The 26,894-nt window shown below is 47.6% G+C and overlaps 1 protein-coding gene across 1 annotated transcript in view; it reads left to right on the top strand.

Moving 5' to 3' along the window:
* LOC147414828 (M-phase inducer phosphatase 2-like) overlaps positions 1–2,169 on the top strand; it is a 33,878-nt gene extending 31,709 nt beyond the window's left edge. Inside the window, exons 5-11 of the mRNA XM_086470863.1 lie at positions 124–303; positions 430–525; positions 848–910; positions 1,013–1,111; positions 1,421–1,554; positions 1,662–1,764; positions 2,029–2,169. Of these exons, the coding sequence (XP_086326989.1) occupies positions 124–303; positions 430–525; positions 848–910; positions 1,013–1,111; positions 1,421–1,554; positions 1,662–1,764; positions 2,029–2,169 (816 nt within the window). The remainder of the gene's footprint in view (positions 1–123; positions 304–429; positions 526–847; positions 911–1,012; positions 1,112–1,420; positions 1,555–1,661; positions 1,765–2,028) is intronic.
* The last annotated feature ends 24,725 nt before the right edge of the window (positions 2,170–26,894 follow it).

Consider the following 26,894-nt stretch of genomic DNA (forward strand, 5'->3'; position numbering starts at 1 on the left):
CCTGGGTGGTGTGCAGCCACTAGAGAGGGACCCTTTTCCCTTTGTTCTCGTGGTGCTGGGGGGGTGGTATGGGGGGGGAATGCCAGACCCTTGGGCACCAACACGGGCTCTCTCCCCACACAGCGTCCGGTGAAGCGTGGCGAGTGCCGGCAGCTCTTCTGCTCGCCCTCGATGCCCAGCAGCATCACCAGGCCCATCCTGAAGCGGATAGACCGACCCCAGGACCGGGACACCCCCGTCAAGACCAAGCGAGGGAGGAGCGTGGCTGGTAGCCCTGGCGAGGAGGCGGCAGCGGCGGAGCCGGTGGGTGATGGGGAATCCTCGGGGTGAGGCGTCCTTGCCCGTCCCTGGTGGGACTGCCCAGTGCCACGGCTCTGCTGGCGCCCTCGCTAACGCCGAGGGGGGTGTCTCTGGTTCATGTCCCCGCAGAAAGCGTGGCTGCTGTGCTCCAGGTCCTTCTGCCACGAGGAGATGGAGAACCTGCTGGCCAACGACCACCGGGAGCTCATCGGGGACTTCTCCAAGGTAGGGCTGCTGGGGGTGCTGCAGGCTTGGGGGTGCCGCCTGCCCCCCTCTCCTGAAACAAAGGGGGACCATCAGTGGAGCCCTGTGCTGGTGCCAGAGCCCCAATACAGCTGGTGGCCCTTGTTTGGGACCAAGGGGACTTGGGGCTGAGACTTTCCAGCCTGAAGAGCCTGACCCGCTGCTCTTCCAGTGCCGCAGCGCTGTCCCTCTTCGGAGGGAGCAAACGTCGCAGGCGGGGGGTCTTCTGGGCTGGGGGGAGCGGGTGGCAGCCAGGACGTCTCCCCGGGGACAGATCCTGACCCAGCACCCGCCTCTCCTCCAGCCTTACCTTCTGCAGACGGTAGAGGGGAAGCACCCGGACCTGAAGTACATTTCCCCCAAAATGGTAAGGGAGCAGTGACCTCTTCCCCAAAAATACACCTCCACAGGGCTGTCTCCCTGCCCGCCCCCCCCCCGCCCCCCCCTCGGTGATGGGCTCCCCCCACAGATGGTGTCAGTGCTGACGGGGCAGTTCAGCAGCCTCATCGAGAGCTGCGTGATCGTGGACTGCAGGTACCCCTACGAGTACGAGGGAGGCCACATCAAGGTCAGAACCGCCGCTGCGCCCCTCGGGGCTGGGGACAGGGTGGTCATGGGTGGGGGAGACACAAACCTGTCAAACCTCAGAGGGGCTGATGCCCCCCCCAAAGGTGCTGAACCCCCTGGAGGGGTTGAGAGCCTCCCCAAAGGTGCTGAGCACCTCCGGAGGTGCTGAGCCCCAGCTGGAAGGAGGAGGGGGGTGAAGGCATTCCCAGCAGATGGGGCAGAAGGGGGGCAGGGTATGAAGGCCCCCCCCTGCTCCCCGAGATGAAATGGGAGGAGGGGGGGGCTGAAAGGGGCCCCTCTCCCTCGCCAGGGCGCCGTCAACCTGCCGCTGGAGCAGGACGTGGAGGAGTTCCTGCTGAAGAAGCCCATCGTGCCCTTTGACGCCAGCAAGAGGGTGATCGTCATCTTCCACTGCGAGTTCTCCTCCGAGAGGGGGCCCAGGATGTGAGTTTGGGGGGGTTGGGGGAGGTGGGGTGGACGCTGGGTTCTGCCGGACCCCCTGGGCATGGCAGGATCCTATCTGGGTGCCAATCCTGTCCCCTGTTCCGCAGGTGCCGGTTCATCAGGGAGAAGGACCGAGCCTGTAACGAGTACCCCCACCTCCACTACCCCGAGCTCTATGTCCTGAAGGGGGAGTTCTTCCCCCAGTACCAGGTAAGCCCCACTACCCTTCACCCCCTGTGTGGGAGGGGGGGAGGTCCCTGGCAGGAGGGTGAGAGTGCTGGGTGGGGGGAAATCACCCTCTCCGCTCCCCAAAACCCTGCCCTGTGAGGGGAAAGGGTCTGGCTCTGAGCATCCTCCATGAGGGTGGTACCTCCAGGGGAAGGGGGTTGTGCTGGGGGTCCTGGGGGGTGCTGGGTTTGCCCCAGGGGGTGGGGAGGGGGGCCTGCGGGTGCTGACAGAGCTGTGGGTGCCCAGATGCACTGCGAGCCCCAGGACTACCGGCCGATGGACCACGAGGACTTCAAGGAGGACCTGCGCAAGTTCTGCCAGAAGAGCCGCAGCTGGGTGGGCGAGCGCAGCAAGCGGGAGCTCTACAGCCGCCTCAAGAACTTCTGAGGGACCCCCGCAGCCCCCTGCCCACCCCCTACCCAGGGCTGCCGGTGCTCACGGTTGCCCAGCCCAAAACCTGGTTGCCCCCCTCCCCCCACCCCCCCCAGCCTTCCCAGCTCTGTGCTGGGTGCCCTGCCCAGCATCGCCCCCCTCAGCAGCGTGAGAACCGGGGGGTATGGTTGTGGGTTTTTACCCCTTTTTTAACCTAAACAGGGTTTAGGTTTTACCCCAAATGGTGGCTGGGGGCTGTAGCATGTGGGTGGGGAATGCCTAGCGGGGCTCAATCCCTGCCAGGTTCAAACTTCCTCTGGGAGTGGGGGTCAGGCTACCTCCCCTCCCCAGCATCAGGGATGGGGCTCGGGGGCTGTGGGGCAGCCCCCCAAGCCAGTGCCCCCCTTCCCCTTGCACCCTGGGCTGGGTGGGGGGTGGCTTTGCCAGCTTTGGGCAAGCCACGGGGCTGCAGCACATCACACACCCCCCCCCCCCCCCCCCCAGGTGATCCTGTGTCCCCAGGCCCTGTCACACACACCACCACCACCACCCCGTCCCTAAGGGCTGCGACCCCCCGTCAGCAAAGCTTTATTGGCAGAACTCTTATAGAAAAGCACTTAAACCTCCTTTGCAGCCAGGGGGTGCTGCAGGGGGTGGGGCTGGGGGGTGCCACTTGTACTGGTCACTGACTATTTGGGGAGTTCCTTGTTGTTGTGGTGTTTTGCCACCCTGTTGGTTAACTTTGGGGGGGCAGGAGGGGCTTCACCCCCACCCCAGAGTGGCTGCTGCCAGAGCACCACATGCTGGGGAGGGGGGAATGGCCCCTGTGCCCCCATGTCTTGTTTGTTTTTATTGTTTTTTTTTAACATTTCTGTTTAATAACTTTGTGAGGAGGGAAAGCCTTGGCTCTGGTCTGTGACTGCGCTGCGAATCTGAGGGGGGTCAGGGGTCCCCCCCTGCTTTGAGGGTGGGGTTGGGGCGCTTGAAGGAACGGGAGAGCTTTTTAAAGGGGTGATGGCTGCCCTGTGGGGCTGGGGTCACAGCTAGACCAACCCCCTCAGGGCTGTGTGTGGGGCAGGAGGAGGGGTGGGGATGGTGGGGTGACCGTGGGGTCCCACAACTGGGACAGTGGTGTGTGGTGGGGGGACACCCCCAGCTCCGTTGTTGTGCCCCTCATGCTCACCCTGCCACCTACTGCGCCCCCCCCCCCCCCCCAGGGTGATCCTGTGTCCCCAGGCCCTGTCACACACACCACCACCACCCCCCCGCCCCCGGGGTGATCCTGTGTCCCCCAGGCCTGTGACACCCTGACGTGCGGAAAAGACTTTACGACCTGAAAGGTTACACAGTAGGTGTGTTTATTGCGCGCAGATGCACGGGGGATCGCTCCACCACAATCGTGCATCCCCACCGTGGCTGCTTCTCCAGTATTTACCCAGTTAAAACATCACCTATTTCGAAATGTCTAGACATATTCATGACCTGTCCCCAAAAAGGCCATTCCTTCCTGTCACTTGTCATTTCCATAATCTCTGCCTCGGGCTCCTCTTCGGGGCGCTTGCGCAGTTCCTACTGGTGGTCCTGGGCAGGGGTCTTCAGGGATGAAGGCCGTAGATCTTCCTCGCTGTATACTCCTCCCCTCTCCCCTGGAAGCTCTAATTTGGCTGAGCTTGCAGTCCCAGACCAGTTTCAGCCTGGTCTGTCCCTGTGTGCACACCTGGCTATCTCCTCTTTGTTCTTGTTTAGAGATGGATGTTAGCGAGCCCTCCTTAGCCCTTAGCTCCTCCTGCCTTTGACGCTTTTGAACCATGAATTAGGTCCTTGTTTCTGTCTTTTCTGTTTCCCTTATCAGCTTCTTTCTCAAGCAATTTACAGGGGGTAGTGACTAATTGCCTACTTGCATGCATGTTAGGTCTGGGAAGCAAGTTTTAATAGGTTTAGCTTTGTTTTTCTATGTAGCTCCCTATTAATATTTTCGATATATCTTGGGTTATAAAATATATTTTCTATATGTCCCCCTACCAATTCCCCTCTTTTCTATTGAGTTAAGTGAATTCTTTTACTTGGCTATTCTGGTTGGTATAATGCTTCATACATTGAAGTTATTCTTCCAACTATACGCCAAACCCACATATATAGGGTCCCTACTAGAAATAATAAAATAGCGGTAGCTATCAACAACACTACTATTGGATGCATTAGGACGTTGAAAAAGTCCGGTGTCTGAAGGTGACCACCCCAAAAGTGTATCCCACCATTTGTGTTCTCCGCCCTTTTTGACCCTTTTCAAGACCCTACTTACCTCATTTGCCTCATGATGAACAGTTATTAGAGTTTCCGGTCTATTATTCTTGGCTTCCTCTAATATCCGTATTAAGTCTGGGTGTTTCAACAATCTTTTTCTCACTGCTAAGTCTATCCCTATAGTTGTGGGTTCTAGTTCAGAAATCAGTGTATAGTTTGATCTCAGGATTTGATGAGAAACCACAGGAGCAAGGTAGCTAAAGTCACATCCTGTGATGGTGGTAAAATTACAAACACAGAAATTCGAGTGATTCCTGGTGTCTGTTTCTACTCCTCCTACAGACACAAAGCGACATGTTGTTCTTAAACAAGCACAACCTTTTCCTGCATAGACGACAACCGGTTTTGGACTGGCATTCGGGCGAATTTCAAGGTGACAGACCTTTTGGTCGATATCCAGCAAATTTCTTGTGCACTCATGGTATTGCTTTCGCAGAGAAATCCCTGTTGCTCTCGTACAACGCAGGATTCTAAGTCAACTGTTTGCCGTTTGTTCTCTCTCTTTCGGGCCCATGTCCTATGTTCCAAAGGATAAAGCAAATTTTGACCGTGATTTATTCCCATGGCTATTATGGGATGTATTACAGTCACTGATGCATTGTGGATAGTTAACACGAGGGCAGTGACTGTGTGTGTGGTGGGGTTATAGGTAAAGTTTACCATTTCCCACCAGGACTGGAGCTCTCTTTCCCTATCAGTGGCACTATCCCAAACTATCTTCCGTATCTCCGTGGGGAAGACCCCTTCCTCTCCTTCCCTTACAATAGGTGCAGTTATTGATTGCATCCACAGCTGGGCCTGGATACAGCTCAGGGCCAATGAGATATTACTGTGGAGCCCTCCAATTGCAGCTATAATGATATTATGATCCCTTATGTTTGTCCGTTCCCAACCGGGTAGAACTTCCGACACCAACCATTGGTGAGCTCCTAGAGCTAATAGGGAGGATTGTGATGGCTGTTGTAATTTGGACAGATCAACGGTAGAGGCAGCTAATTTGTTCATTATCACTTCTGAATCTGTGGTATTTAGAACCCCAAGTCCTGTCCCTAACACCCCAGCTACATCCCTCGGTATTCGCCTTTGAAAAATACCCGTTCTCCTGCGTAGCCAAGTGGTCCACCCTTCATAGGAAGTCCGTAAGAAAGGGGAACACAATGGTTGTATTTCTGAAACCTTAATTTGCATCATCAGTTCCACCCTTTTTAGAGACCACTCTGGGTTAAATAATACTTGTTGCTGACCTGTATTTCTGATGACATACGGACCAATCTCATAAATCTTAGATTCAAGTTTAGTTTGGGTTCGGACTGTTTGAGTGCTAGTATCAGCTGTATAGGTTGTGCAGGGCCCCGCTGTCGTAGGTGGTACAGCATCTATCTTCAATTTCAATGGTAATCCTATTTCACCATGTGCCCAGACCCAGGTTACAAAGACAGGTTGTGTTAGAGTAAAATTATGCCAACAATCCAAGATACTGCAAGGCTTTCTATTTGTTGTGTTTGTTATTATATTGGATACAGCTATCTGGTTTGCCCTTTTGTAGGAAGTTCCATTAATTCCTCGGCATCCTACGCTTATGTTTTGACCCAGCATTCCCTGCAGTTGGGGCATCATTCTCTGAAGGTCTGTGCTCCAATAACTTTCCGGGTACACTTCATTTTTATGCATAACCACGGTGGCAAGGCTTAAGCTTTTTCTATCAGAGTGCGGTCCCATGTTCCCAGTATATTCAATATGAGCTTGGGTCCATGGCCATTCTGGGGTGTTACCGTTCGACCCTTGGGTTGCTATAACTACAAATACAATGATTTTCCTGGCTAAGTCTTGGCAGACCGGGTTACTAAACACTTCTGGCAGCAATATACTCGTTTAGCTCAGCGAAGCTTTAGTTTCAGTTCATTCTCACCCTGTGTTACTTTTGAGGGAGTTTTTGGAGCTTTCTTCACTTGGGAGTGGTGAATCCAGGCGCTTTGTTCCCCGATCTTGATTGCCATGAAAGAGGTGAGAAGCACTTGGTATGGTCCTTCCCACTGTGGCTCCAAAGTTTTCTCTGTAAGAGACTTCTAAGGTTATCTGTCCGTCTGGGACTAGTGCTCCCTCCACCTCTACCGTTTCTTTAGCTGCCTGTTTTGCCTCTCTGTCCGCCAGTTTGTTTCCTCTTTCCAATTCGGTGCTCACTTTCTGGTGTGCCCTGATGTGCATAATTGCCACCTTTTCAGGAAGTTGGATTGCATTTAGAAGTCTTAAAATTTCCTTTGCACGCTTGATAGTCTTTCCTTGGGAGTTCAACAGTCCTCACTCCTTCCAAATTGCTCCGTGGGCATCTACCACTCCAAAGGTGTATTTAGAATCAGTCCAAATATTCACAGCCTTTCCTTCGGCCCTCTCCAGGGCCCGAGTGAGGGCTATGATCTCGGCCTTTTGTGCTGAGGTGTCAGCCGGTAGTGGTCCAGATTCTATTACCTTTTCAGTAGTGGTGATGGCGTACCCGGAATGTTGTTTTCCGCCTAGAACATAGCTGCTCCCATCTGTGAAGCAGTGCTCTACTCCATCCATGGGGGCATCTTTGAGGTCAATGCGGCTAGAGTACTTGGCCTCAATCGTCTCGAGGCAGTCGTGGTCCACTGGTTCTCCAGTCTTCCCACTAAGAAATGAAGCTGGGTTGACAATGTTAGTGGTCACAATTTCAACATCGTCCTGCTCGACCATGATAGCTTGATATTTCAGGAATCTCTGTGGGGAGAGCCAATGTCCCCCTTTCACTTCAAGGACTGTAGACACTGTGTGAGATAGGAAACGAGTCATTTTCTGACCCAGGGTAGACTTCTGAGGTTCCTGAACATTCAGGATGATTGCTGCTACCGCCCTTAGGCAGCCAGGCCACCCTTTGGCAGCAGCGTCCAGTTGTTTGGAGAAGTACGCCACAGCTCGTCTGTATGGTCCCAGGTCTTGTGCCAGTACTCCTAACGCTATTCCCTGCTTTTCATGGGAAAATAGGAGAAATGGTCTACTCACATCAGGGAGTCCCAGTGCTGGTGCTGACATCAGGGCCTTCTTCAGCTGATGGAATGCCCGATCTGACTCAGCATCCCATTGGAGGTGACTTTGACTGGATTTTATCAGGGAATACAGTGGTTTGGCCAGCAGGCCATAGTCATGTATCCAGAGCCGGCACCACGCCGTCATTCCCAGGAAGGTCCGCAGTTCTTTTACAGTCTGTGGCCGAGGGGTCTGGCATAGGGCTTCTTTCCGGGCTTGCCCCAAGGACCGTTGCCCTGCACTGATCTCATACCCTAAGTATGTAACCTGCTGCAAAGTCACTTGCTTCGGGACACTCAGTACGCCTGAAGCCCAAGAAATTTAATAAACTTACAGTCCATGTGACACAGGCTTCTCTGGGTTTAGTTGCAATGAGGATGTCATCCACGTATTGTATTTTTCCTTCTTCCGATGGTGGTTCCCGTAATTCCAAATCTTTCGCTAGTTGGTTCCCAAAGATGGTAGGGCTGTTCTTGAAACCTTGTGGCAACACCGTCCCTGTGAGCTGGGTCTTCCGACCACTCTTAAGGATTTCCCACTTGAATGCAAAACTTTTCTGACTGGCTTCATGGAGAGGGAGGCAAAAGAAGGCATCTTTTACATCTAAAACTGTAAACCAAATTTGTGGGAGGACATTTATGAAATAAGGGACATGTGAACAATCTAGCCTTTTCAGAGAGCCTGGGCTGGGACGTACCGGAACTGCTGAAAGCATAAACAACTTCCGGTGCAGGGAGCATGAACATCTTACAGGTGCAGGAGAAGAGACAGCTGCCATTAATGACACAATTTTAATTCTTGAAGAAGATGGGTGTGAACATCTGTGAACGTGACTTGAACATGACTCACAATGTAGCCAATCGGGTTGGACTATGGGCTGTTATTTGCGATGAAGCCAATCAGTATTTATTGGGTGTGGTCAAGGGTTATAAATTGCACTGGAAACACGGAAATAAAGGTTCACTTGTTAGATCACATTGATCGTGTCAGTGTCCTCACGCAGCTCCCGCAAGTGGCGCCCGAACAGGGCCCCTCAGATTCCTCAGAACAAAGTTGCAAGACTTGGAGAGGAAGAGGGTGGAAGGCCGACCGAAAGAGATCCGCTGCCCCGTCGGAGTAATAAAGAAAAAAGAGATAAAAAGAGTATCAGCGATCCACCCAGTCGCTAAGCGGTGACTCACATAGTTACCAGGAAGGAGGAGAGAAAAGGAAGGTGCGCACCTCATCGTGAAACGATTACGGAATCTCACCCTGATCAGGTGAGCGGTCGGGGAGACAGATGGGGTTGGACAAGCAACAGGAGGCTGTCCTAAATCTGCTCCAACACATACTCTCAGTGAGAGGACTCAAGTATGAATCCTCGGCTCTTAAAGGGCTGTTATTATGGGCATGGAATAGAAGTTTAATCTCTTCTGTGGGAGTTGCTTTTGAACTCGCTACGTGGGAGGCCATAGATAAAGAGTTATTGGAAGATATAAGCTCGGGGGGAGCGAGAGCAAAAGAAGCAGGCAAGTACGCCACGTTATGGAAATTGCTTATGGAGATGTTGCATAGTATGAATGCTGAAAGAGCTGCTGCAGCTTCTGCCTTTGCTGCCTTTACCCCCTCCTCTGGCGATTCCTCGCCAACAACTACTACTTCTATTTTTTCTACGCAAATTTCTGTTCCTGTTCCACCTCCCTTTACCCCTGCTAATCAGACACAGACCACGAGTTCGGGGGCTGGTGGGGCCACCGGGGGGACAGCACCCTCGGAGGAGGAGGTGCGCCATAATGGTGCCGACCCGATCGTAGTAAGAAGGGACTCGGAAGAGAATGCGGAAAAACTACAAGGGGGTGTGGGCAAAGAAGAGGGGGAAGTACGTGAACCAGCAGACCCACCCAAATCCCACCCCTATCCTGAATACACAGCGACCCACCCAACATCCCGCCCTTATGGCAATGTCACAACGACCCGCCCAAAATCCCGCCCTTATCCCACAGTCACAACGGCCCGCCTACAGGAAGACTCTCTTTCTCCAGGGATCATGTTGAAACAAAAGCAGAAAAAGGAGCTGCTTGATGAAGTCCTACAGCAACTCATAAACAAACTATCGGCACTCAATACGGCAGCGGACAGCAACAAGAAGACTCCAGAAAATGCTGCGACTCATAATCCTTTTGCTGTACCGTCATCACTACCAGTGCCTTTGTCGTAAATGCCTGTGCCAACTACTTCATTGTCAAATACACTATTAAGTGAACAAGAAGCAGGACGAAGATGGAAAGGAGTTATTCGTGATGCCCTAATTGAAGGAAATTTTCTTCCTTCTGCCTTTCCTATCGTTACAGATCAGGCAGGAGGTGGAAAATGGGAACCGTTTGATTGGAAAATCCTTGAAACATTCAGCAGTATCACAATATGGGCTTCAATCTAGTTATACTCAACAATTATTACAATTTATTTTTACAGCAGATGTTCTGTTACCATATGATTCACAACAGGTTGCTAACATTCTTTTGTCCCCTTCTCAACAGCTTATGTTTACCAAGGCATGGCAACAGCTCTGTGACCGCGAAGCTGCACGACCTCGGCAGCAGGGAGATCCATTGTATGGTATACAAGCCCAAATGTTAATGGGCCAAGGTCCTTTTGCAAATACAGGCTTACAACACGGTTTTATAGGAGAGGTATTACAATTGTCACAGCAGTTAGCTTACCAAGCAATGATTTCAATCAGGGAACCAGGAAAGATATGTTCCTTTGCCAGCATTCAGCAGGGTCCACAAGAAAGTTTTCCTTCTTTTATTGATCATTTAGATCAGGTTATTAAAAGTCATCCAGATTTGGATGAGGGAATGAAGAAAAAGGTTTTTAAAATGTTTGCCTTTGAGAATGCTAATGATACAACAAAAAGAGCTTTAAGTACCCTACCCAGAGATGCACAAGTAGCTGATATGCTTAAAGTTATAGAACGCACCAATGGTATCGTGTCCTTACTTGCTGCTGCTGTATACAGTGCTGTTCGACCCCTCATAGATAGAAAGCAGGGAGGCAAGCAAAAGAGATGCTTCAATTACGGGACAATGGGTCACCTTATGAGCCAATGTAAACTCATTTCAGTCCCTCTGTAAATCAAACTTCCGCAGTTACACGGCGTACCAAATTCTAATCGCACTGTAGGTTTGTGCTTGCCAGGCAGGTTTAAGAAGTGCTTAATTTTTCAGTCATTGCGATAGGGTCAAAGCAGGTCCTTGTTTTAAAACTGGTTTTTTTGAACTGTCTTATGATCTGTATGTGTCTGGTCAAAGATAAAGCTTCATAATGCTATTTTTATTCATGATGTTAACTGGCTGTAAAATATGAGACATTTTATCTAAAGCAGGCAAAGAAATTCAGGATTCATTTACAGGTTGCCTATAAAGTTGTGTAATTTGAAAAGCAGTGTTCATTATGAAAGAGCTCAAGTTGCTTGTAAAGATAATCTAATTAAAAAAGATGATGGAAAAAGGAGGATCTGCATAAAACATATAAAAGCCTTTGACAGATTTCTTGAAGTGCAATGGAGAATGGAAAATACCTGCTTGATAACACGTAGTTGTTATTGAGTTTTCTCAGATTCAGTTGACAACCCAGAGGCGACAATCTCTGTCCGGCTGCAGGAGCCGCTGAGGACCGGGACTCCCTAGGCGTGCCCCGGGACCCTTTCTCGGAGGGGCTCCCTGACTCATCTGGCTCGCTGCAGGGGCAGACACGGTCCATCTACGGAAAAAGGTATTCTTTCTGGTCTGTTTCTGTAATTTGCTAAATGTTCACACTGTGCACCGATCGGCATTGATGTCAACGTGTATTTTCACCCCTCGCACTGATATTTAACTACGTGAATGGGGTTAGTCTGCTTAATGCTATAGTTGCTATTGTAGTAATCATATTTGCAAGCGTCTTCTGATGTCTTTTGTGTGAATGGTGTAAAGGAGCTCCTTGTGTGATAGTGTAAAACTGGTTATCAATATTTGAATGTGTGAGTGAGTGAGACACAGTGTTATTGTTATCATTATATAGAAGATATTTTGTTAACCGCACTTTGCCGCTTTTCACAAAAAAAAAAAAAAAAAAAAAAAAAAAAGACACGTGGGACAGGTACCGCACAGACTGGTGAAATTACACGACATGTTGAGCGACAGCTTTATGCATGCTTTGCTGTTTTAGGCATTCCACTTGAAATTAAGACAAACAACGCACCTGCTTGTGCTTCGCTTCGCTTTGCACGTTTTTGAAATCTTTGGGGTATTTACCATCATACAGGTATACCTCACTCTCCTACTGTCAGGCAATTGTTGAGCACTCTCACCAGACACTAAAAGCAACATTGTTAAAACAAAAAAGGGGAACCCAGGGTTGGTTGCCTAATGATCAACTGATGAAAGCATTGTATGTTTTGAATTTTTTAAGTCTAGCAGGTAACAGTGAGGAGCCACCAATGTTAATACACAGCAAAGGAATGGGTTCATTCTGGGAAGGGCTTCTAGAATTGCTTTATCATTATTTTTGCCAGGAGCTGTTGGGGACAATGCCTTGCGTGAACTATTGCATTTAGCATGCTGGACTGCTAAGAAAATTAATCTGACTTCAAGCATACTAACAGAATTGCTGGAAGATGTAGATAGTGTTAGACACGCAGTATTACAGAATAGAGCTGCTATAGATTTTTTGTTATTGGTATTAGGTCATGGGTGTGAAGATTTTGAGGGATTGTGTTGCATGAATCTTTCTGATCATTTCACAAGCATATATAAAATCTGCAAAAGAATATTAAAAAGATTGGCATTGATCATTCTCCGCTGGACGCGTGGTTGAGTTCTTGGGGTATAAGTGAATGGTTACTACACTGGGTAAAGTATGGTATCCTTATTGTTATCATGATATGAATTGTACTGCTGATGCTACCTTGTATCCTACGGTACATAAGCTCAATGATCGAGCGGGCTGTAAAACAAGTCTGGATTGTTCAAAAAAAAAGAAGGGGGCTGTGTGGGAGGACATTTATGAAATAAGGGACATGTGAACAATCCAGCCTTTCCAGAGAATCCGAGCTGGGACGTACCGGAACTGCTGAAAGCATAAACAACTTCCGGTGCAGGGGGCATCAACATCTTACAGGTGCAGGAGAAGAGACAGCCGCCATTAATGACGCAGTTTTAATTTCTTGAAGAAGATGGGTGTGAACATCTGTGAACGTGACTTGAACATGACTCGCAATGTGGCCAGTCGGGTTGGACTATGGGCTGTTATTTGCGATGAAGCCAATCAGTATTTATTGGGTGTGGTCAAGGGTTATAAATTGCACTGGAAACACGGAAATAAACGTTCACTTGTTAGATCACATTGATCGTGTCAGTGTCCTCACGCAGCTCCCACACAGCTCCAAGAATTCAAGTGCTGTTCTGTAGCTTGTTTTCTTAAATTGTGACCCATTTAACCTGAGTCATCACCCTGAAGCAGCAGTTCTACTCTAAAGAGGCTTTTTAGCAAGATGGGTCATCATCCTCTAGGCTGAACACACATTTAGGAGATCCGAGACACAGAGTAAATCAGATCCTGGCTGTTACACAGGCACCACTTACTACAGGAAGACACACGGTCGCTCTCTGCTTCAACTTCGGAGTGAATCTGCAATGGTCAACAACAAAAATCCTCAGGATTTAGCCCCACTGATGGAAGGACTGAGGCCACAGACTGACTTCAAACTTTACCTTTGCAGCATGGCCTGGAAGCCCCCCACCCTTTAAGTATATCGAGCTACATAATCTATCCTCTGTGCCCTCTCTTCTCTCCTATAAAACAGGGGGTCATTCAGAACATGAACAGGTGAAATATTTCAGCCCCCATATTTTAATAAATCTGTGTTTCCAAATCTTTTTCCTTCATTTTTGCTTATTCAAGTTCTCCTAAGTTTTTACCTGCATTTGAGAGACTTTTGGTATTCACTTGTTGCTGATGCCTCTCTCAGTCAAATGTAGGATTGGCATAATGAAAAATGCTCTAATTCTCTATTATATTGCATAGGACTTTTCCTCTTAAAAAAGGGATGCTGACACAGTGTGATGAACTTGTTTTCCTTTGGATTGCTTCATCTACCATATTGCTACCACGCTTCATGGGCATGTCTGTCACAATTGTTGATATATTCACATACTATTATATAACTATGAGAGAAGCTGTCCCATCAAAAAAATTAAATCCAATCAAATGCAAAAGCAGCTAACATGGAGACTTTCATTCATTTTTTTTGTATATGGAAGGTTTTGGCAAGACATAGCGTAACTACTTAGACAAGGCACTCCATGGTTACGTGAATGCACATATGATTATATAACAGCACAAGTTTTACTGGCATTATTTACTTTTTGAATGGCAAAACATCAGTGGAATCCATTTAGAGGACTTTTCAGATTCTATTTATTTACCTGATTTTTTTTCCCCTCAACACATCATCAGTACCATGTTAGTTGCTTGTTTTGTATGGGAGATGGGAAGCTGGCAGACAGAAGCAAGCCAAAATACCGACTCCTGCTCTCCCTCTCAGGGATCCCTGAGTGCTGGCAAGCACCCTACCAGCAGGCTTTTGGGAAGAGAGCTGGACCTGGACTGTACCAGAACTGAAGCATGCGTTTAAGCTTGGCTGTTAAATAGTTCCCTGGAAAGTCACAGTCTTTGCAGGATTTGGGGCTTAAAAGTATAGAAGCTTGTCCCGGTTTGGCTGGCACAGAATCACAGCCCAGCCACGCTAGGCAGTTCCAGGGCAGCCAGGGCAGCTGACCTGAGTTAGCTCCTGGGGTAGCCCACACCATGATGGCATGGTCATTCTAAAGGGGGAAGGTTTGCTGAGGAGAGGGAGCTCCTGTGGGGTTCCTCTGGCTTCTCCTCAGGACTGCCCTCTGGCCAATGGGGACAGCTGCATATTCCCTTGGCTAAGCACATCTCTGTTGGTATTGGTGGTGTTTTCACTAAATCTGCTGCACTTCTACCCCAGGTCTGCTCTCCTTTTTCCCAATTCCCCTCCCTGGCTGGTGAGGGTTCACCAGGTGACAGAGTGACTGTTACAGCTTAGCCCCGGGTACAGGCTCAATGTAGACAAGGATACACGACACCCACAGTGCAAAGTCTGCAATAACTGGAATTTATGAACCAGATTACAAAAAAAGTCTTTTCTTCTAAAGTACGAGTAAAAATACCATGTATCTTTTAAGGAAGACGCAATGGCTTTTAAAAGTTAGCATGAGGGCAGACAATTAAAACAAGCTAATAAAATTTTACAAGACATTTCTCAGCATAAGGATGACAAGGGAGAGATGCTATGGAAAAAGTAGGAATACTCCAACAAGACAAGACAAAAGTACGGACAGCTTTGCTTACAGGAAGCCATAGATGCTTTATAACATCACCAGAGGATGCTTGTCAAGGCTGACATTCATGATCCACTGACAGCAAGAGATACTTTCAGGGTGATGTTCTACACCTCCCTTTGGTGCAGATACAGATCGAATAGAAGAGAGATATTACACCAGTAAAAAAAATTAACAATTCCATTTCTTTTTGTGTGTGTGTGTGTGTGTGCTGGCTGTATTATTTCCTTTCTAGTCCTTGAAACATTAACCAAAGAATGACAGTTTTATTGGATGACTAAGAAATACGTACACCTAATAGGGATTCAGAGACAAAAAAATAGATTCCTTAAGAAAAGAGCTGGATGATGGGGTGGAGCAGGGGAGAAGGATAATTGTTCAGGTTTTTTACAGCATATGTTTCTATTTCAATGAGACAACTGTATGCAGGTCTTCTTTTTTTTGAGTGTTCATTAAAAACAAGTGTTTGATTACCTTCATGAACATTAAGTTTTGTTTTCCTCCTATCATCCTCTGTTATTTAAAAAACCTGATAACAGACAGCAGACTGACTTCTGCGGTCCTCGTTTTGGGACTATCTCACCCCACAGTTGACCTGTCACCAAGAATGCTGCTAGTGGTTGTGCTGAACCAGCTGCACTCACCAGGCGTTGCCCAAACTACGTCCACAGACACAGAAATCCTTACAAAGCTCTTCAAAAGCAACCAGGCGCTGTAAGGCACGCAGTGATACAGGCTAGAAAGAAATCCAACACCTGCAGAAGCAGAACCCTGGAGATGTGAATTTTGACTACGGTGGTTTTGACTTCCCTGTGGGAAGGTTCTCTGTGGAAGAATGTCTGAACTTCAGCAACGCTCATCTCACCTCCATGAGGACAGTGGAAATGAATTTCTGGTTTCCTCTTACCTTAAAACCCCATTTCCTGGAGTCCAGCTGGGCCCTCAGCTGACTCCATGCAGATAACCGGTAAAAAGGAACAAAGGGAAAGTTTCAAGTGGATTTCCCACACCTTCTGCTCTGTTTTACACAATCTAATTCTCTACTACCTTATAAAAACAAATACCAAAGAGAGAAAAGGGGACCAAACTATGGCACTAATGGCTTGGTGTACTGGGGGTGACCGAGTCAGTGACCTGAGCTGTTCCAACAAAGAAGCAGGCGACTGGGACATGAGTTCATGTTCTCACAGGTCTAGTGGGCTGAAGAGGTATTTGAATTTTCAAATAAATGCAAAAGGAGATTGCTGACAGTAAAATACACCTACATAATGCAACAAGTTTTTTTAAAATAAATTTCTTTTCACTCTGGAATAACTGAACCAGAATATTTCTATAATGAAGACCAAGAACTGGTTGATGCTAATTACTGACTAGTCAGTGAATATATTCTTTATTGTTGCACAGCCGAAAGCCATTAATGAGCTTTCTAATTTTCAGCAATGTGATGGTTTAATGGAGGATGTGGTGGAGCCCTGTTTGCTAGCAGAGGTTTGGGACAGACTGTCACGACATGAAATGCTTGGCAACACAGCAACAGGTCTCACTTAATTTTTAATGACATGCTCTTCCATCTTCAGAAATTATTTTAAACTGACTTAAAACTCAGATCTGAGTTGCTTGCTTTCTTTGTTCTCTAACACGTAAAATTAAGCCCCAAGATCAAAAGGATGTCAACAGCACTTTTAAAATTATTTTAAGTGAATCTTTCGTACCTAATAATCTAAAGGGCGTTTCAAGTGCTGGCTCTCTCCAAATCTGCTTTTAAAATGGAAACCACACAGACAGCGAGTGCACAGGATGGCACAAGAACCGAACAAGAACACCTCATCCATTCAATGCATAGAAAAAGCTTGCTTATTCTGTGCAAGGAATACTCTACCCAGATGTGCTTGTGTCACCATTTCAGGCAACTGTACTCAATGAACATGAATCTTTCCATAAGACTTAACCATAATACAAAAAAAATAAAGCTTGAAAACTCAGGAGAAGATACGTAATCTACTGCAAAGTCTTTTAATGATAGCTGATTTAAAACAAAGATTTCTTTTTTGTTTTTCTTTCTATTTCTCTTCTTTTAAAGAAGACAACATGAAGAAATATAATAAAACAATATTTTACCTTGTAGGGATTTCTTCAGCCTTCAGGAATGTCCTCATTGAAATAAGTGGCAGACAGGCAAATCCTGCCTGCTACAAAATTGCCCTCAAAAGACACACTTAGGAACTGGATCCTATTGTTACAGTGCATGAGCACAGCAATCAGGAAATTAAAAAGACAAAACTTAGCATAGATCTCGACTATCGGGTCTTCCTTACGCCCCTGCCAGAGAACACACACAGATGACTGGACCTGAATTCCGCATTTAACCCAAATTTGTGAGTGCCACATTAGGTATGGTACTGGAAAACCAAGGTAAGAGTGTACCATCATCAGGCTGCCAGCAAGTGCTTGTTGTCAGTAGGGCAAACTACTTGGCAGCTGTAATCTAGAAAATACACTAAAAAAAATAAAAAAAAAAAAAAAGAAAGGAAAGAGAAAACAGTAGAAAGTCAGGGAAAGATGACGGAAGCAAAAAGAGTAAAAAAAGGGCAAAGGAAAAGAAAAGAATGAAGAAATAGGGCAAAGAAAAATAAAGGAAAAGCTCTGTGAAAGCTCATCATTTAGCTTGACAGAGACAAAATAACGGGCTTTGAATACAAAAAAAAGACATCAGCAATTAGCCTTATTTTCCACATCCTTAACGCAGAGCACAAGTGGGTGGCTCTGCTGAGGGGAAGGCAACCGGAGGCCGAGCCCGTGGGAGCACTCACTCGCAGGCAGCGGCACAGGAGCAGCGGAAGGGAAGTGTCTGTCAGGGGTCACCCAGCGCCCCGGGACCCCCGTGGCTGGGGCACGCAGGGCAACGTCACTGCTGGACAAACCACCCAGGTCATCATGGGTCATTGTCCCTACTCCATAGGCAAAACATAGAAAAAATTAATCTCATTATGAAAACTAAGTGGTGCATGACATTGCAAATATGTAACTAAAAAAGTATTTTTAAAAAGGACTCAAAATGTCCTGAACACAAGTAGGACAGGAGTTTGGACAAGCTTTATAAATACAACCACCGCCCCAGTTCTCTGAAGTCTTTCATTATGTTGCTGTTTGCCGTCTTTTTCCCTCCATTTGAATGGTCGTTCCCCAGGCTGAATGCCAACAGCCACTTATTAGGTAAAACAAATCAGTACGTTTATCTTAAACCTGTCAGTGCTGGAAGGTACCAGCTCCCAGCCTTGTGGGAGTCGGCTCCTGGACCTACAGAAATAACCTTTATAAAGTGAGATATGGTTTAGGATATGGTTAAGCCTTTATTTTCTACTATGTTTTATCCTAAGTACACCCAATCCCTGAAAAAAGTCAGGACCTCAAACACTAATTATTCATTTTGTAAAAATAACAAAGTGACCAGCACTTTCCCAATGGAGTTGCTGAGGCTGGGCACAGCAGGTTTGGCTCTACTTTGAACCAAGCTTTAAGGAACCTCTCGCGGATGAAATGGCAAGCCACCGACCCCGCAGGAAACGCTCGCTCTGCCCGGGCAATGCAGCTGCTGCTTGGCAGAAACACACCGCTTCCACACCAAAACAAAACACCGACGCCACTCCAACACGATACACGTCCCCCAGCCCAGCAGCTCCGCAGTAGGTGAGCATTAAGTGCGGAAGGGAAGGAGGTGGCACGGGAAACAAGCCTACCCAAATGGCACAGCAGTGTGGGAGCAGGAGGGATTGGCACGCCGTGGGCGATGGGTCGGGGAAAAGGAGGAGGAGGCAGCAGAAATGCGGCCGCTACCCAGTGCCAAAGGTGACCCGTGCCGGGGCTGCGATGAAATGGCCAGTAACCGCATCACGGCACTGGTGCCCGCACTGGATACAGCAGTGCCGAAAGGGAGCAGCTGGGGTGCTGGCCCCAGGCAGGCAGGCAGGGAGGAGCAGGCAGGCAAGGGCTGCAGAGCAGCCCAGGGCAGGGCACCCCACCGGCTGGCTGCCCCCCAGGCTGGCAGTGCTCCCGGGCACAGCGAGGGGCACGGCTGGGCGCCAGCTGGTGCAGCTGCTGGGGTGCGGGGGGACAGGTCCCATTGGCCAGCCAGGCACCGCTCCTGCTGTCCCCAACCCCCGAGTGAGGGGTTGGGCACGTTGGCTGCTTTGGGGCTCCTGCACCCCCGGGTCACCTCTTCAGCCATATCGAGCCACCACCCAGTGTTTTGGGAAGAGGGAAATGACAAGGAAGAGAAGCCACGCTGGCGTTCAGCAGCTCTGCTGAGCCCCATGCCCTCACAGGAGACCTTCGCAGGCCCAGAGGAAAGCCAACGAGGTGCTCGAGGCTTACTCAGAGCAGGCTCCCTGTGAGCTCGAGGTTGGAGGAGAGGGAGGACACAGAGCAGAGGCCAAGCCTGGGCAGCAGGGGAAGGGGTTGGAGGTGCTTACTTCTAAAGTGGCTTTGGAACCCAGCCCTAGGGGTTCCAGGTGCCAGCCCAGGGGGAGCAGGCAAGGGTGGGGCGGGCAGGGAGGCAAAGGGAAGCTTACACCGAAGGCTCACCCTTTTAAAAGTAAACTTAAAACAAAACCCCAACCACAAGCAGCATGCACCATGGAAACAGAACACCAGCCAACCTGCCCAAATGATTGCATGCAACTGTCTGCAGAGCGGCTCACTGGTGCAGCTGAGGGGAACACTGCTCACCACAGAAGGACGCCATCTAAAGAGTCTGAAGTAGCCAGTCATAACCCTTTTGCATTGACTTTTTTTTCAGATTGTGTGGCTTTCTTCCACAGTCACTTGAAAAAAAGCAGTTGGCCGAAGACTCATGTCTTAAGCAAAACAGGCCACCTGCTATTGCAGGGCTCATTGCAGCCTTCAGCAGCTGCAGAGGCAGGAACAACAAGAAACCCAGCAAGTCACAGGCCACAGCTACACTTATTGCACTGAAACGTTAACGAGACTCCAGTCAAAATTCTGGGTCATAAAGCACAGAAGACAGCTGCTTCTTGGAGTGAGAGCTGCCTTTCCAGACACCAGTGGCAATGCCAAGGAGATGGGCACTGGAGAGCAGCACCAAGCCCCCCACAAGAGGTCAGTCACCCCGGGGATGGATACACTGGGACACCTGCGCTACTAAACCTGGCCCTGCTCCTAGGTGAAGGAGGCAGGACCCACCCAGCCAGAAAGCTTTGTCATCCTTTTGCTCCAAAGCAGCGGTTCTTTTCGCTCCTATGTCTGCTGCCACAACAGGAGAGAGTGCCAAGAACCCCGGGAGGGTGAGCAGAACAAACGTCCGAAATCTCAAATGCAGGGAGGCAGAGTCAGTGCTTTGCAGGGCTTCCTCCCAGAGCCGTTTCTCAATAGCGCACTTCTCCTCCAGAACACAGAGCAGGCTGTGAAATGCATCCACCTCTCAGACAGGAGACAAGCGCTTGTCTGCAGAGCAGTACAGAGCACAGTAGCAGCACAACCCAAAACCCACTGACTTTTAGCAGGTTAAAGTAAGGGAGAAATTTTGACAGACTAAATAGTTGCATGACAGCAATGAAAACAGGGGTCCAGAACTGAGGAAGCACTCACATACAGACTCTGAAACATTGTCCACATAGATCAGTAATACCTGTATTTCTCTTTTTTCTGAAGGCAGCATTTTAAGCATCAGGAATGAGCTTTTACTGTAGATTAGATTCCTTAGTGCAGGGTTTAATTTGATCACAGAAGAAGGAGTTACAGCTAAAGGAACTTTGACTCTGTTTTTGGAAACACCACCATCTCTCAGAACTATGCAGATCCACTTAAAATCCTTTTGGGTCTATCAAAATTTGTAATGATTTTGAAAACAGATGTACTATCTCATTACACAGGTTTCAAGTGTCATCTAGTGGCTATTTTCTCTTTTATTTCAATTTGGCATTTAAAAATAACTTTCCCCCCTTTTTAAATTTTAAAACGTTTGTTATTTCTATCATTACTGTTATTTTATTATGCGACTCTGGCTCCTGCAATGGTAAGTAGATGCCTAAGTTTAAGCATTCAGATGGACTGAATCTGAGCCATAAGACAGCTGATTTCAGGACTAAAAAATTAAAAGAGAAAAAAATCTTATCCATCTTGTCTATAGAAACAAAACAAGGCACAAATGTCAGTTTGTGATTTAGAGCTTTTTCAGTACAACTTAATCACTTCTTACAATGAGAAAATTCTGGCACGTTAAAGTCCGTAATAAAGCGTATTCTAAGCATTCCTCACACCAGATAAAGCCAAAAATCCACAGTGCCGTGTCAAGAGGTTTGTGTTTTACACTAACCCAACTGGTGATCTTACACAGGCCTAAAACTTTGATACTCAGCTCAGGTTGGTGATTTATCGTATCACTCTCATAATGGGAACAATTAGTTCAGGTCTTCTGTCTCCCACCTCAAACATCCTCTTATTCTCCAAGAATAAGGAACGAAGCTAACTAGACATCCAGAAAAATGGCTAAACATGCACATGCAATGCAGCGTGCCCAAACAGGCATCAGACCTGCACTGCATGCCAGGCAGACATGGCGTGAAACATGCAAAGCACATCAAATCCGGAATTCCATGTGTCACAAAGACATGTAAGTCCATTTGTGCTGCAGCCTGCTAGAGCTCAGTGACACGACGCGCTGTACATAAGCCCTACACCAAATTAGAAGCCAGTTACATCCCTCAGTGAGTGTTTGATATTTGACATTTTGCTTTCCCCAGATCACCTCTGTCGTGTAACTTTTCACAGGCTGTTACAGAAATTCAACTCTGCAGGCTTCTAAAATTTCCTGCTTGTTTAGGCCATGGAAGTTACACTACATATACAAGAACAAGCCCTTCTTTACACAGGAGCTCACATTAGTAAATCAAAACCAACTCAGCAGCCTCCAATTCTTATTTCAGTCTCAGAGCTGTTGATTCTCAGTTAGCTTAGGCTGCTTCCTCAACACCACGAAGCTCAGAGGATGCCAGGGAAATAAAGCTGTACTGAATGTTGATATTGATTGACAGGTAGCTGAAAATGAGTCAGCGGTGTGCCCAGGTGGCCAAAAAAGCCGATGGCATCCTGGCTTGTATTAGAAATAGTGCGGCCAGCAGGAGTAGAGAGGTGATTGTCCCTGTCTACTCAGCACTGGTGAGGCCACACCTCGAGCACTGTGTCCAGTTCTGGGCACCTCAATAAAGAAGGTCATTGGGGTGCTGGAAAGAGAGCAGAGAAGGGCAACAAAGCTGGTGAAGGGCCTAGAGAACAAGTCTTATGAAGAGCTGCTGAGGGAACTGGGGCTGTTTAGTCTTAAGTGAAGGAGTCTGAGGGGAGACCTTACTGCTCTCTACAACTGCCTGAGAGGACATTGTAGAGAGGCAGGTGCTGGTCTCTTCTCATGGGTAATTAATGGCAGAACAAGAGGAAACAGGCTCAAGCTGCACCAGGGTAGGTTTAGGCTTGACATTAGGAAAAAATTGTTCACTGAAAGGGTGTCAGACATTGGAATAGGCTGCCCAGGGAGGAGGTCGAGTCACCATCCCTCAATGTGTTTAAAGGTCGTTTAGATGTGGTGCTTGGAGATATGGTTTAGGGGTGTCCTTGGTACAGTAGGGTTGATGGTTGGACTCGATGATCTCAAAGGTCTTTTCCAACCTGAATAATTCTAATGTTAGAATTTACATCCATGACATATGTGGCTGCCAGTGTGTCACAAAACCCAGACTGATTTCAGATGAAAGAAACCACGAAGCTGAAGCCTCACAAGGCAAATCATTCACTACTTCGATTTAGGTTAAACAGATTTATGAGCTTAGAAACAGGACTAAGTTACTGCAATTTGAGTAGCTGAGCTGTACAGCACTTCAGCCTACAGCAAAAGCCAGGTCAAGCACATTTTTGGCTTATGAAAGGCAAACGATCGGAGATTTGAATGCAGAAGATTCAGTGGAGGAGGTTTGCGGAATATATCCACTTTACCTCACCACTGGGACAAGAGTATTCCCTGCGGAAGCTGCAGATACTCAGTTATCAAAACTGTCTGCTGAACCATATCCTCAACCATGGTCTGCTGCAAGGTCCATCCCATCAGTGCCAGACTGACGTTCACACCACAACACTCACCAGGTGTCCACATTCCAAAGACCACCATGACCACAGAGAGGCCTCCATGTGTGAAAACAATGTGCATGGTGTGTCCCACCACACACCTGGTCATGCACCCAGCATGTAACGGCCAGCTCTTCATACATCTCTGACAACACAAAGGGGGTCACAGCAGTAGCTGGCAAGTGACTGCAGTGGGCTATCCCACTACAGCCCCCATTTGAGATACAGGCTTGCAGTGACATTACCCAACCTTAGTGTTCACAGCTGAACACACCGTTAAAAGGCTCAGACACAGAATCAGATGCTGGCCAGACACTGGTTATCCAACTCACTCTAACATAGAGTTATGTCAACCACCATAGACGTTGGGAGAGGGCAGGTTTAGACCAGATACAAGGAAGAAGTTCTTCACCCTAAGAGTGGTGAGACACTGGCACAGGTTGCCTAAGGAATCTGTGGCTGCTCCATCCCTGGCAGTGTTCAAGGCCAGGTTGGATGGAGCCTTGAGCAGCCTGGTCTGGTGGGAGGTGTCCCTGCCATGGCAGGGGGTTGGAACTAGATGATCTTGAGGCCCCTTCCACCCAAACCAGTCTATGATTCTAACCCAAGAAAGCTGCTGCCCAGAGTCAAAAGCAAACAAGGATTGCCTGGAGCTCAACATGTACCCTGCACTCCTCAATTACTGCATGAAGGAAATACAATACTGGATTCACGGAGGCTTATTCTAAAATGGGATTAAAGATAGAAATATCAGCTTGAGTTGGAGGAAAATGAGGAAGCAGGCATCTTCCGGAACAGTGCAGTAGTACTAGATGCCACAGCTAACCACCACACTCTTCAATCTTGTTACCTACTTTAAGTCACAGGTCACAACCTCAGCAAGGCCCTTTCTTCAGCTGACTACACCGATTCACAGTACGTATACAATCTGCCCCATGTTATCAATAAACAACTTGCATCCCCTGAGCTCTATAAACTATTACCTCTGGCTTGAGAGGAGTAAAATTTACCCACCTTCTTCCTACCAGGACTCCTTGATAAATGGCAACTGCTGCTCAAACCAACGCTAACTAGAGATTAAATACTTCAAGATTTTGAAGTATTCACCTAACCTCTAGCAAAGAGATTATTCCTGGTGAAGATGTTACAGTCTGGAAGAGCTACAGGCTGGAGGTACCCACCTGAGCCTGAGGACATGGGCTCAGGAACCCCCAGGACCCAGGAGGCCACCATCTCCATGGGAAACAGAAGCACCACGGAGACCCAAGTAAATGAAAAGAGAATGGCCGCTCCCGGTGCTCATCAGGATGCTGCTTCCCCGTTTGCTTAGGACCTGCCAACACTTCAAATGTCCTTTTGAAGGGACCAAGTTTAAGAAGTGCTGTCCAGCAAGTGGGAACTGCGAGCAAACCTGCCTGTGTATCCCTACAGCTCACAGCAGCCAGCTTCACTTTCATTTACCAACTCACTCAGAGCCACTGATGCAACAAACTTCATCCCCTAGTAAAAAGCTTTTTCAGGAGCTGTATGATACCAAAGTATTCCAAACACTCCAGCAACATAACCCTTTGCCTAAGGACCTCACAGCTTAAAGAGTATCTGATACACAAAGCTACACAAAACAGTAACCAGCTTCCAAATTGGAAAAGGCTCCTAAAGGTGCTAGAGATCTGAGAACTATCCCAGCTAATCACATTAGATGTTATGATCCTGGCTATAGTTCAGAATTACACAAACCGAAAATGCAATCCCCCTCCAATTTGTCAGGGGCTTATCCACATGGACTCTGTCTGAAAATACCATACAGGTATGGTAAGTGCTTTTCACTGTCACCTCCTGATGGATCCCAAGTCTTGCCTCCTAACTCCTAAGAGACTTTAATTCTAAGAAGTGAGGGGACAGGGGCGGCCAGGGGGGAGAAAATAACACAGAGGCATCTCACCTGAATACCTGACATGCCCATGCATCCACCAGAATTAGGACAGGTTTCTGCCACCTGCTCCACGCTAGATGAAGAGAGAGAGAGGGAGATAGGGCTGAGAAGAGAATGGGTTTATCCTGAGTTTCAAAAGAAATTTTCCTCCTTCTTTCTACACAGCTTTCCCTTTGGGTGGAACAGGGTGAGCGCTGAAAGGGCTGATCTGGTGATATCCAACAGATTATGAATTTCAAAAGGAAAAACCTGACTTTCCTAGGTTAATTCAGCTTATGCTCTCAAATAAAGTCATGCAACTGAATTTCTCATTACGACAAAGCTTGGCATAAGGCATAATGTTTCCTAACATTATCCATATGAGCAGAAGCTGCTTTCACTTGGATGTTTACACAGCTTGCACAAGTTTGCAAACATGGCTGTGACAAGATAGTTGAAAAAAAACAGTGGTTATTTCCTTCCTTAGGTGTGCTCCTGGGCCCTTTCAGACCACTCTGAACTACTGGGGACCAGCCTCTTTGCCTTGCCAAGCTCTTCCAAGCCAGCATCTGGGACCTGCTCCCAGAAGTGAGGAAATGTTCTGCAGAGGAAAGAGGTGGTTGGCAGTGCACATGCTTGCCTGTAGAGTGGGCACAGCAGAGTCACAGCATTGCTGTACGTACTGCTACTGCTATGCAACAACTGCTGGGAGAGAACAGCAAGAGCTCCCGGTTACCCGTGTGGGAACACAGGAACCATCAAACAAGGACCTGCACAGTGGCCATGAACTTACTGAGACCAGGAAGATGCCTGTGCACAGACACCTGAAGCTTGGGAAGACAGGTTCTGAAGGTGTGTACATCAAATTCCAACATATCAAAACTGTTCGTTTTAATGTCCTCCCCAGCCTAAAATAGCTCTGTAATCTTGCTGCAGTACCCGATACTTATTTAGTACCACATATACAATACATCACTGTTCAATGAAAAGCTTCTGGGCACTATAAACAGATAACTGTCCACCAGAATAAGGCCAATTTTAATTCCACTTAGCCAGTTCTCTTTAATTCTCCAAGCGTTCTCAAAAAGGCCTCCAGAGCTAGCAGCTGTAGATCATCAGCATAATCCATAGTCCAACACATTTTGCACGGAAAAAATGTTAACCTAGAGCATGAAATGTTTACTGCAAATGAAAGTTAATCATCTGATGATATCAGAACACCTTAATGTAGTGATATTGCTTGTTTCCCTGAGCATCATTTCTTAATAGTGCATTAAACAGGTAAGAAAAGAAACTGTTCTTTTATTTTCAGCTGTGATTCACCCAAGTTTCATCACTCCTCAGAAATATTCACGAAACTAGAAAAAGAAATTAAGCAAAACATTAAAGCAAAGTCTTCAATAAGGAGGAGAGAAGCATACATCCAGCTTCTTGTGGCTAGAGAGAGGGCAGTCAGAGCAAGGTGAGTGAACACAACCATCAAAAAAGCAAGAGCTGAGCAGTCCAGGAACCGCAAAGCAGAGCAAAAAGGGAAGGCAGGGGGTCGGAGGTAGAAAGAGAGACAAGGAGACCCAGAAAAGACAACTTGAAATACAAGTGTCAACTAGTCTTCAAAAGCCTTTGTGACTTCTCAAGTGTTTGTTCAAAGGAAGGTGTCTTCATATGTCTTGCAGCAATCAACCTCTCCAGCAAACACCTCCTGAAGGCTGCCGCGGCAGCTCTGCTCAGCCAAGCACAACGCTGCAGTCCAGTATCACCTTCACGTATCATAATTTTGATCTGAGTGTGCTGTACCTGCTGTTGTTACAGGCAGCTGGTAACATACTTGTAAGTGAGAAGGGGTGAGAAAATATCTTCTGTTTGCATATATTCTTCTTAACTGTTACTCATCTCACCTCTTAGCCCTTATCGAAGAGCCACACAAATTTAGTGTCCGACCACCCAAGCTGCAGGAATGATTCAGCTAA

The sequence above is a fragment of the Leptosomus discolor genome, chromosome 10 (genome assembly GCF_034619465.1).
Source record: "Leptosomus discolor isolate bLepDis1 chromosome 10, bLepDis1.hap2, whole genome shotgun sequence".
Lineage (NCBI taxonomy): Eukaryota > Metazoa > Chordata > Aves > Leptosomiformes > Leptosomidae > Leptosomus > Leptosomus discolor.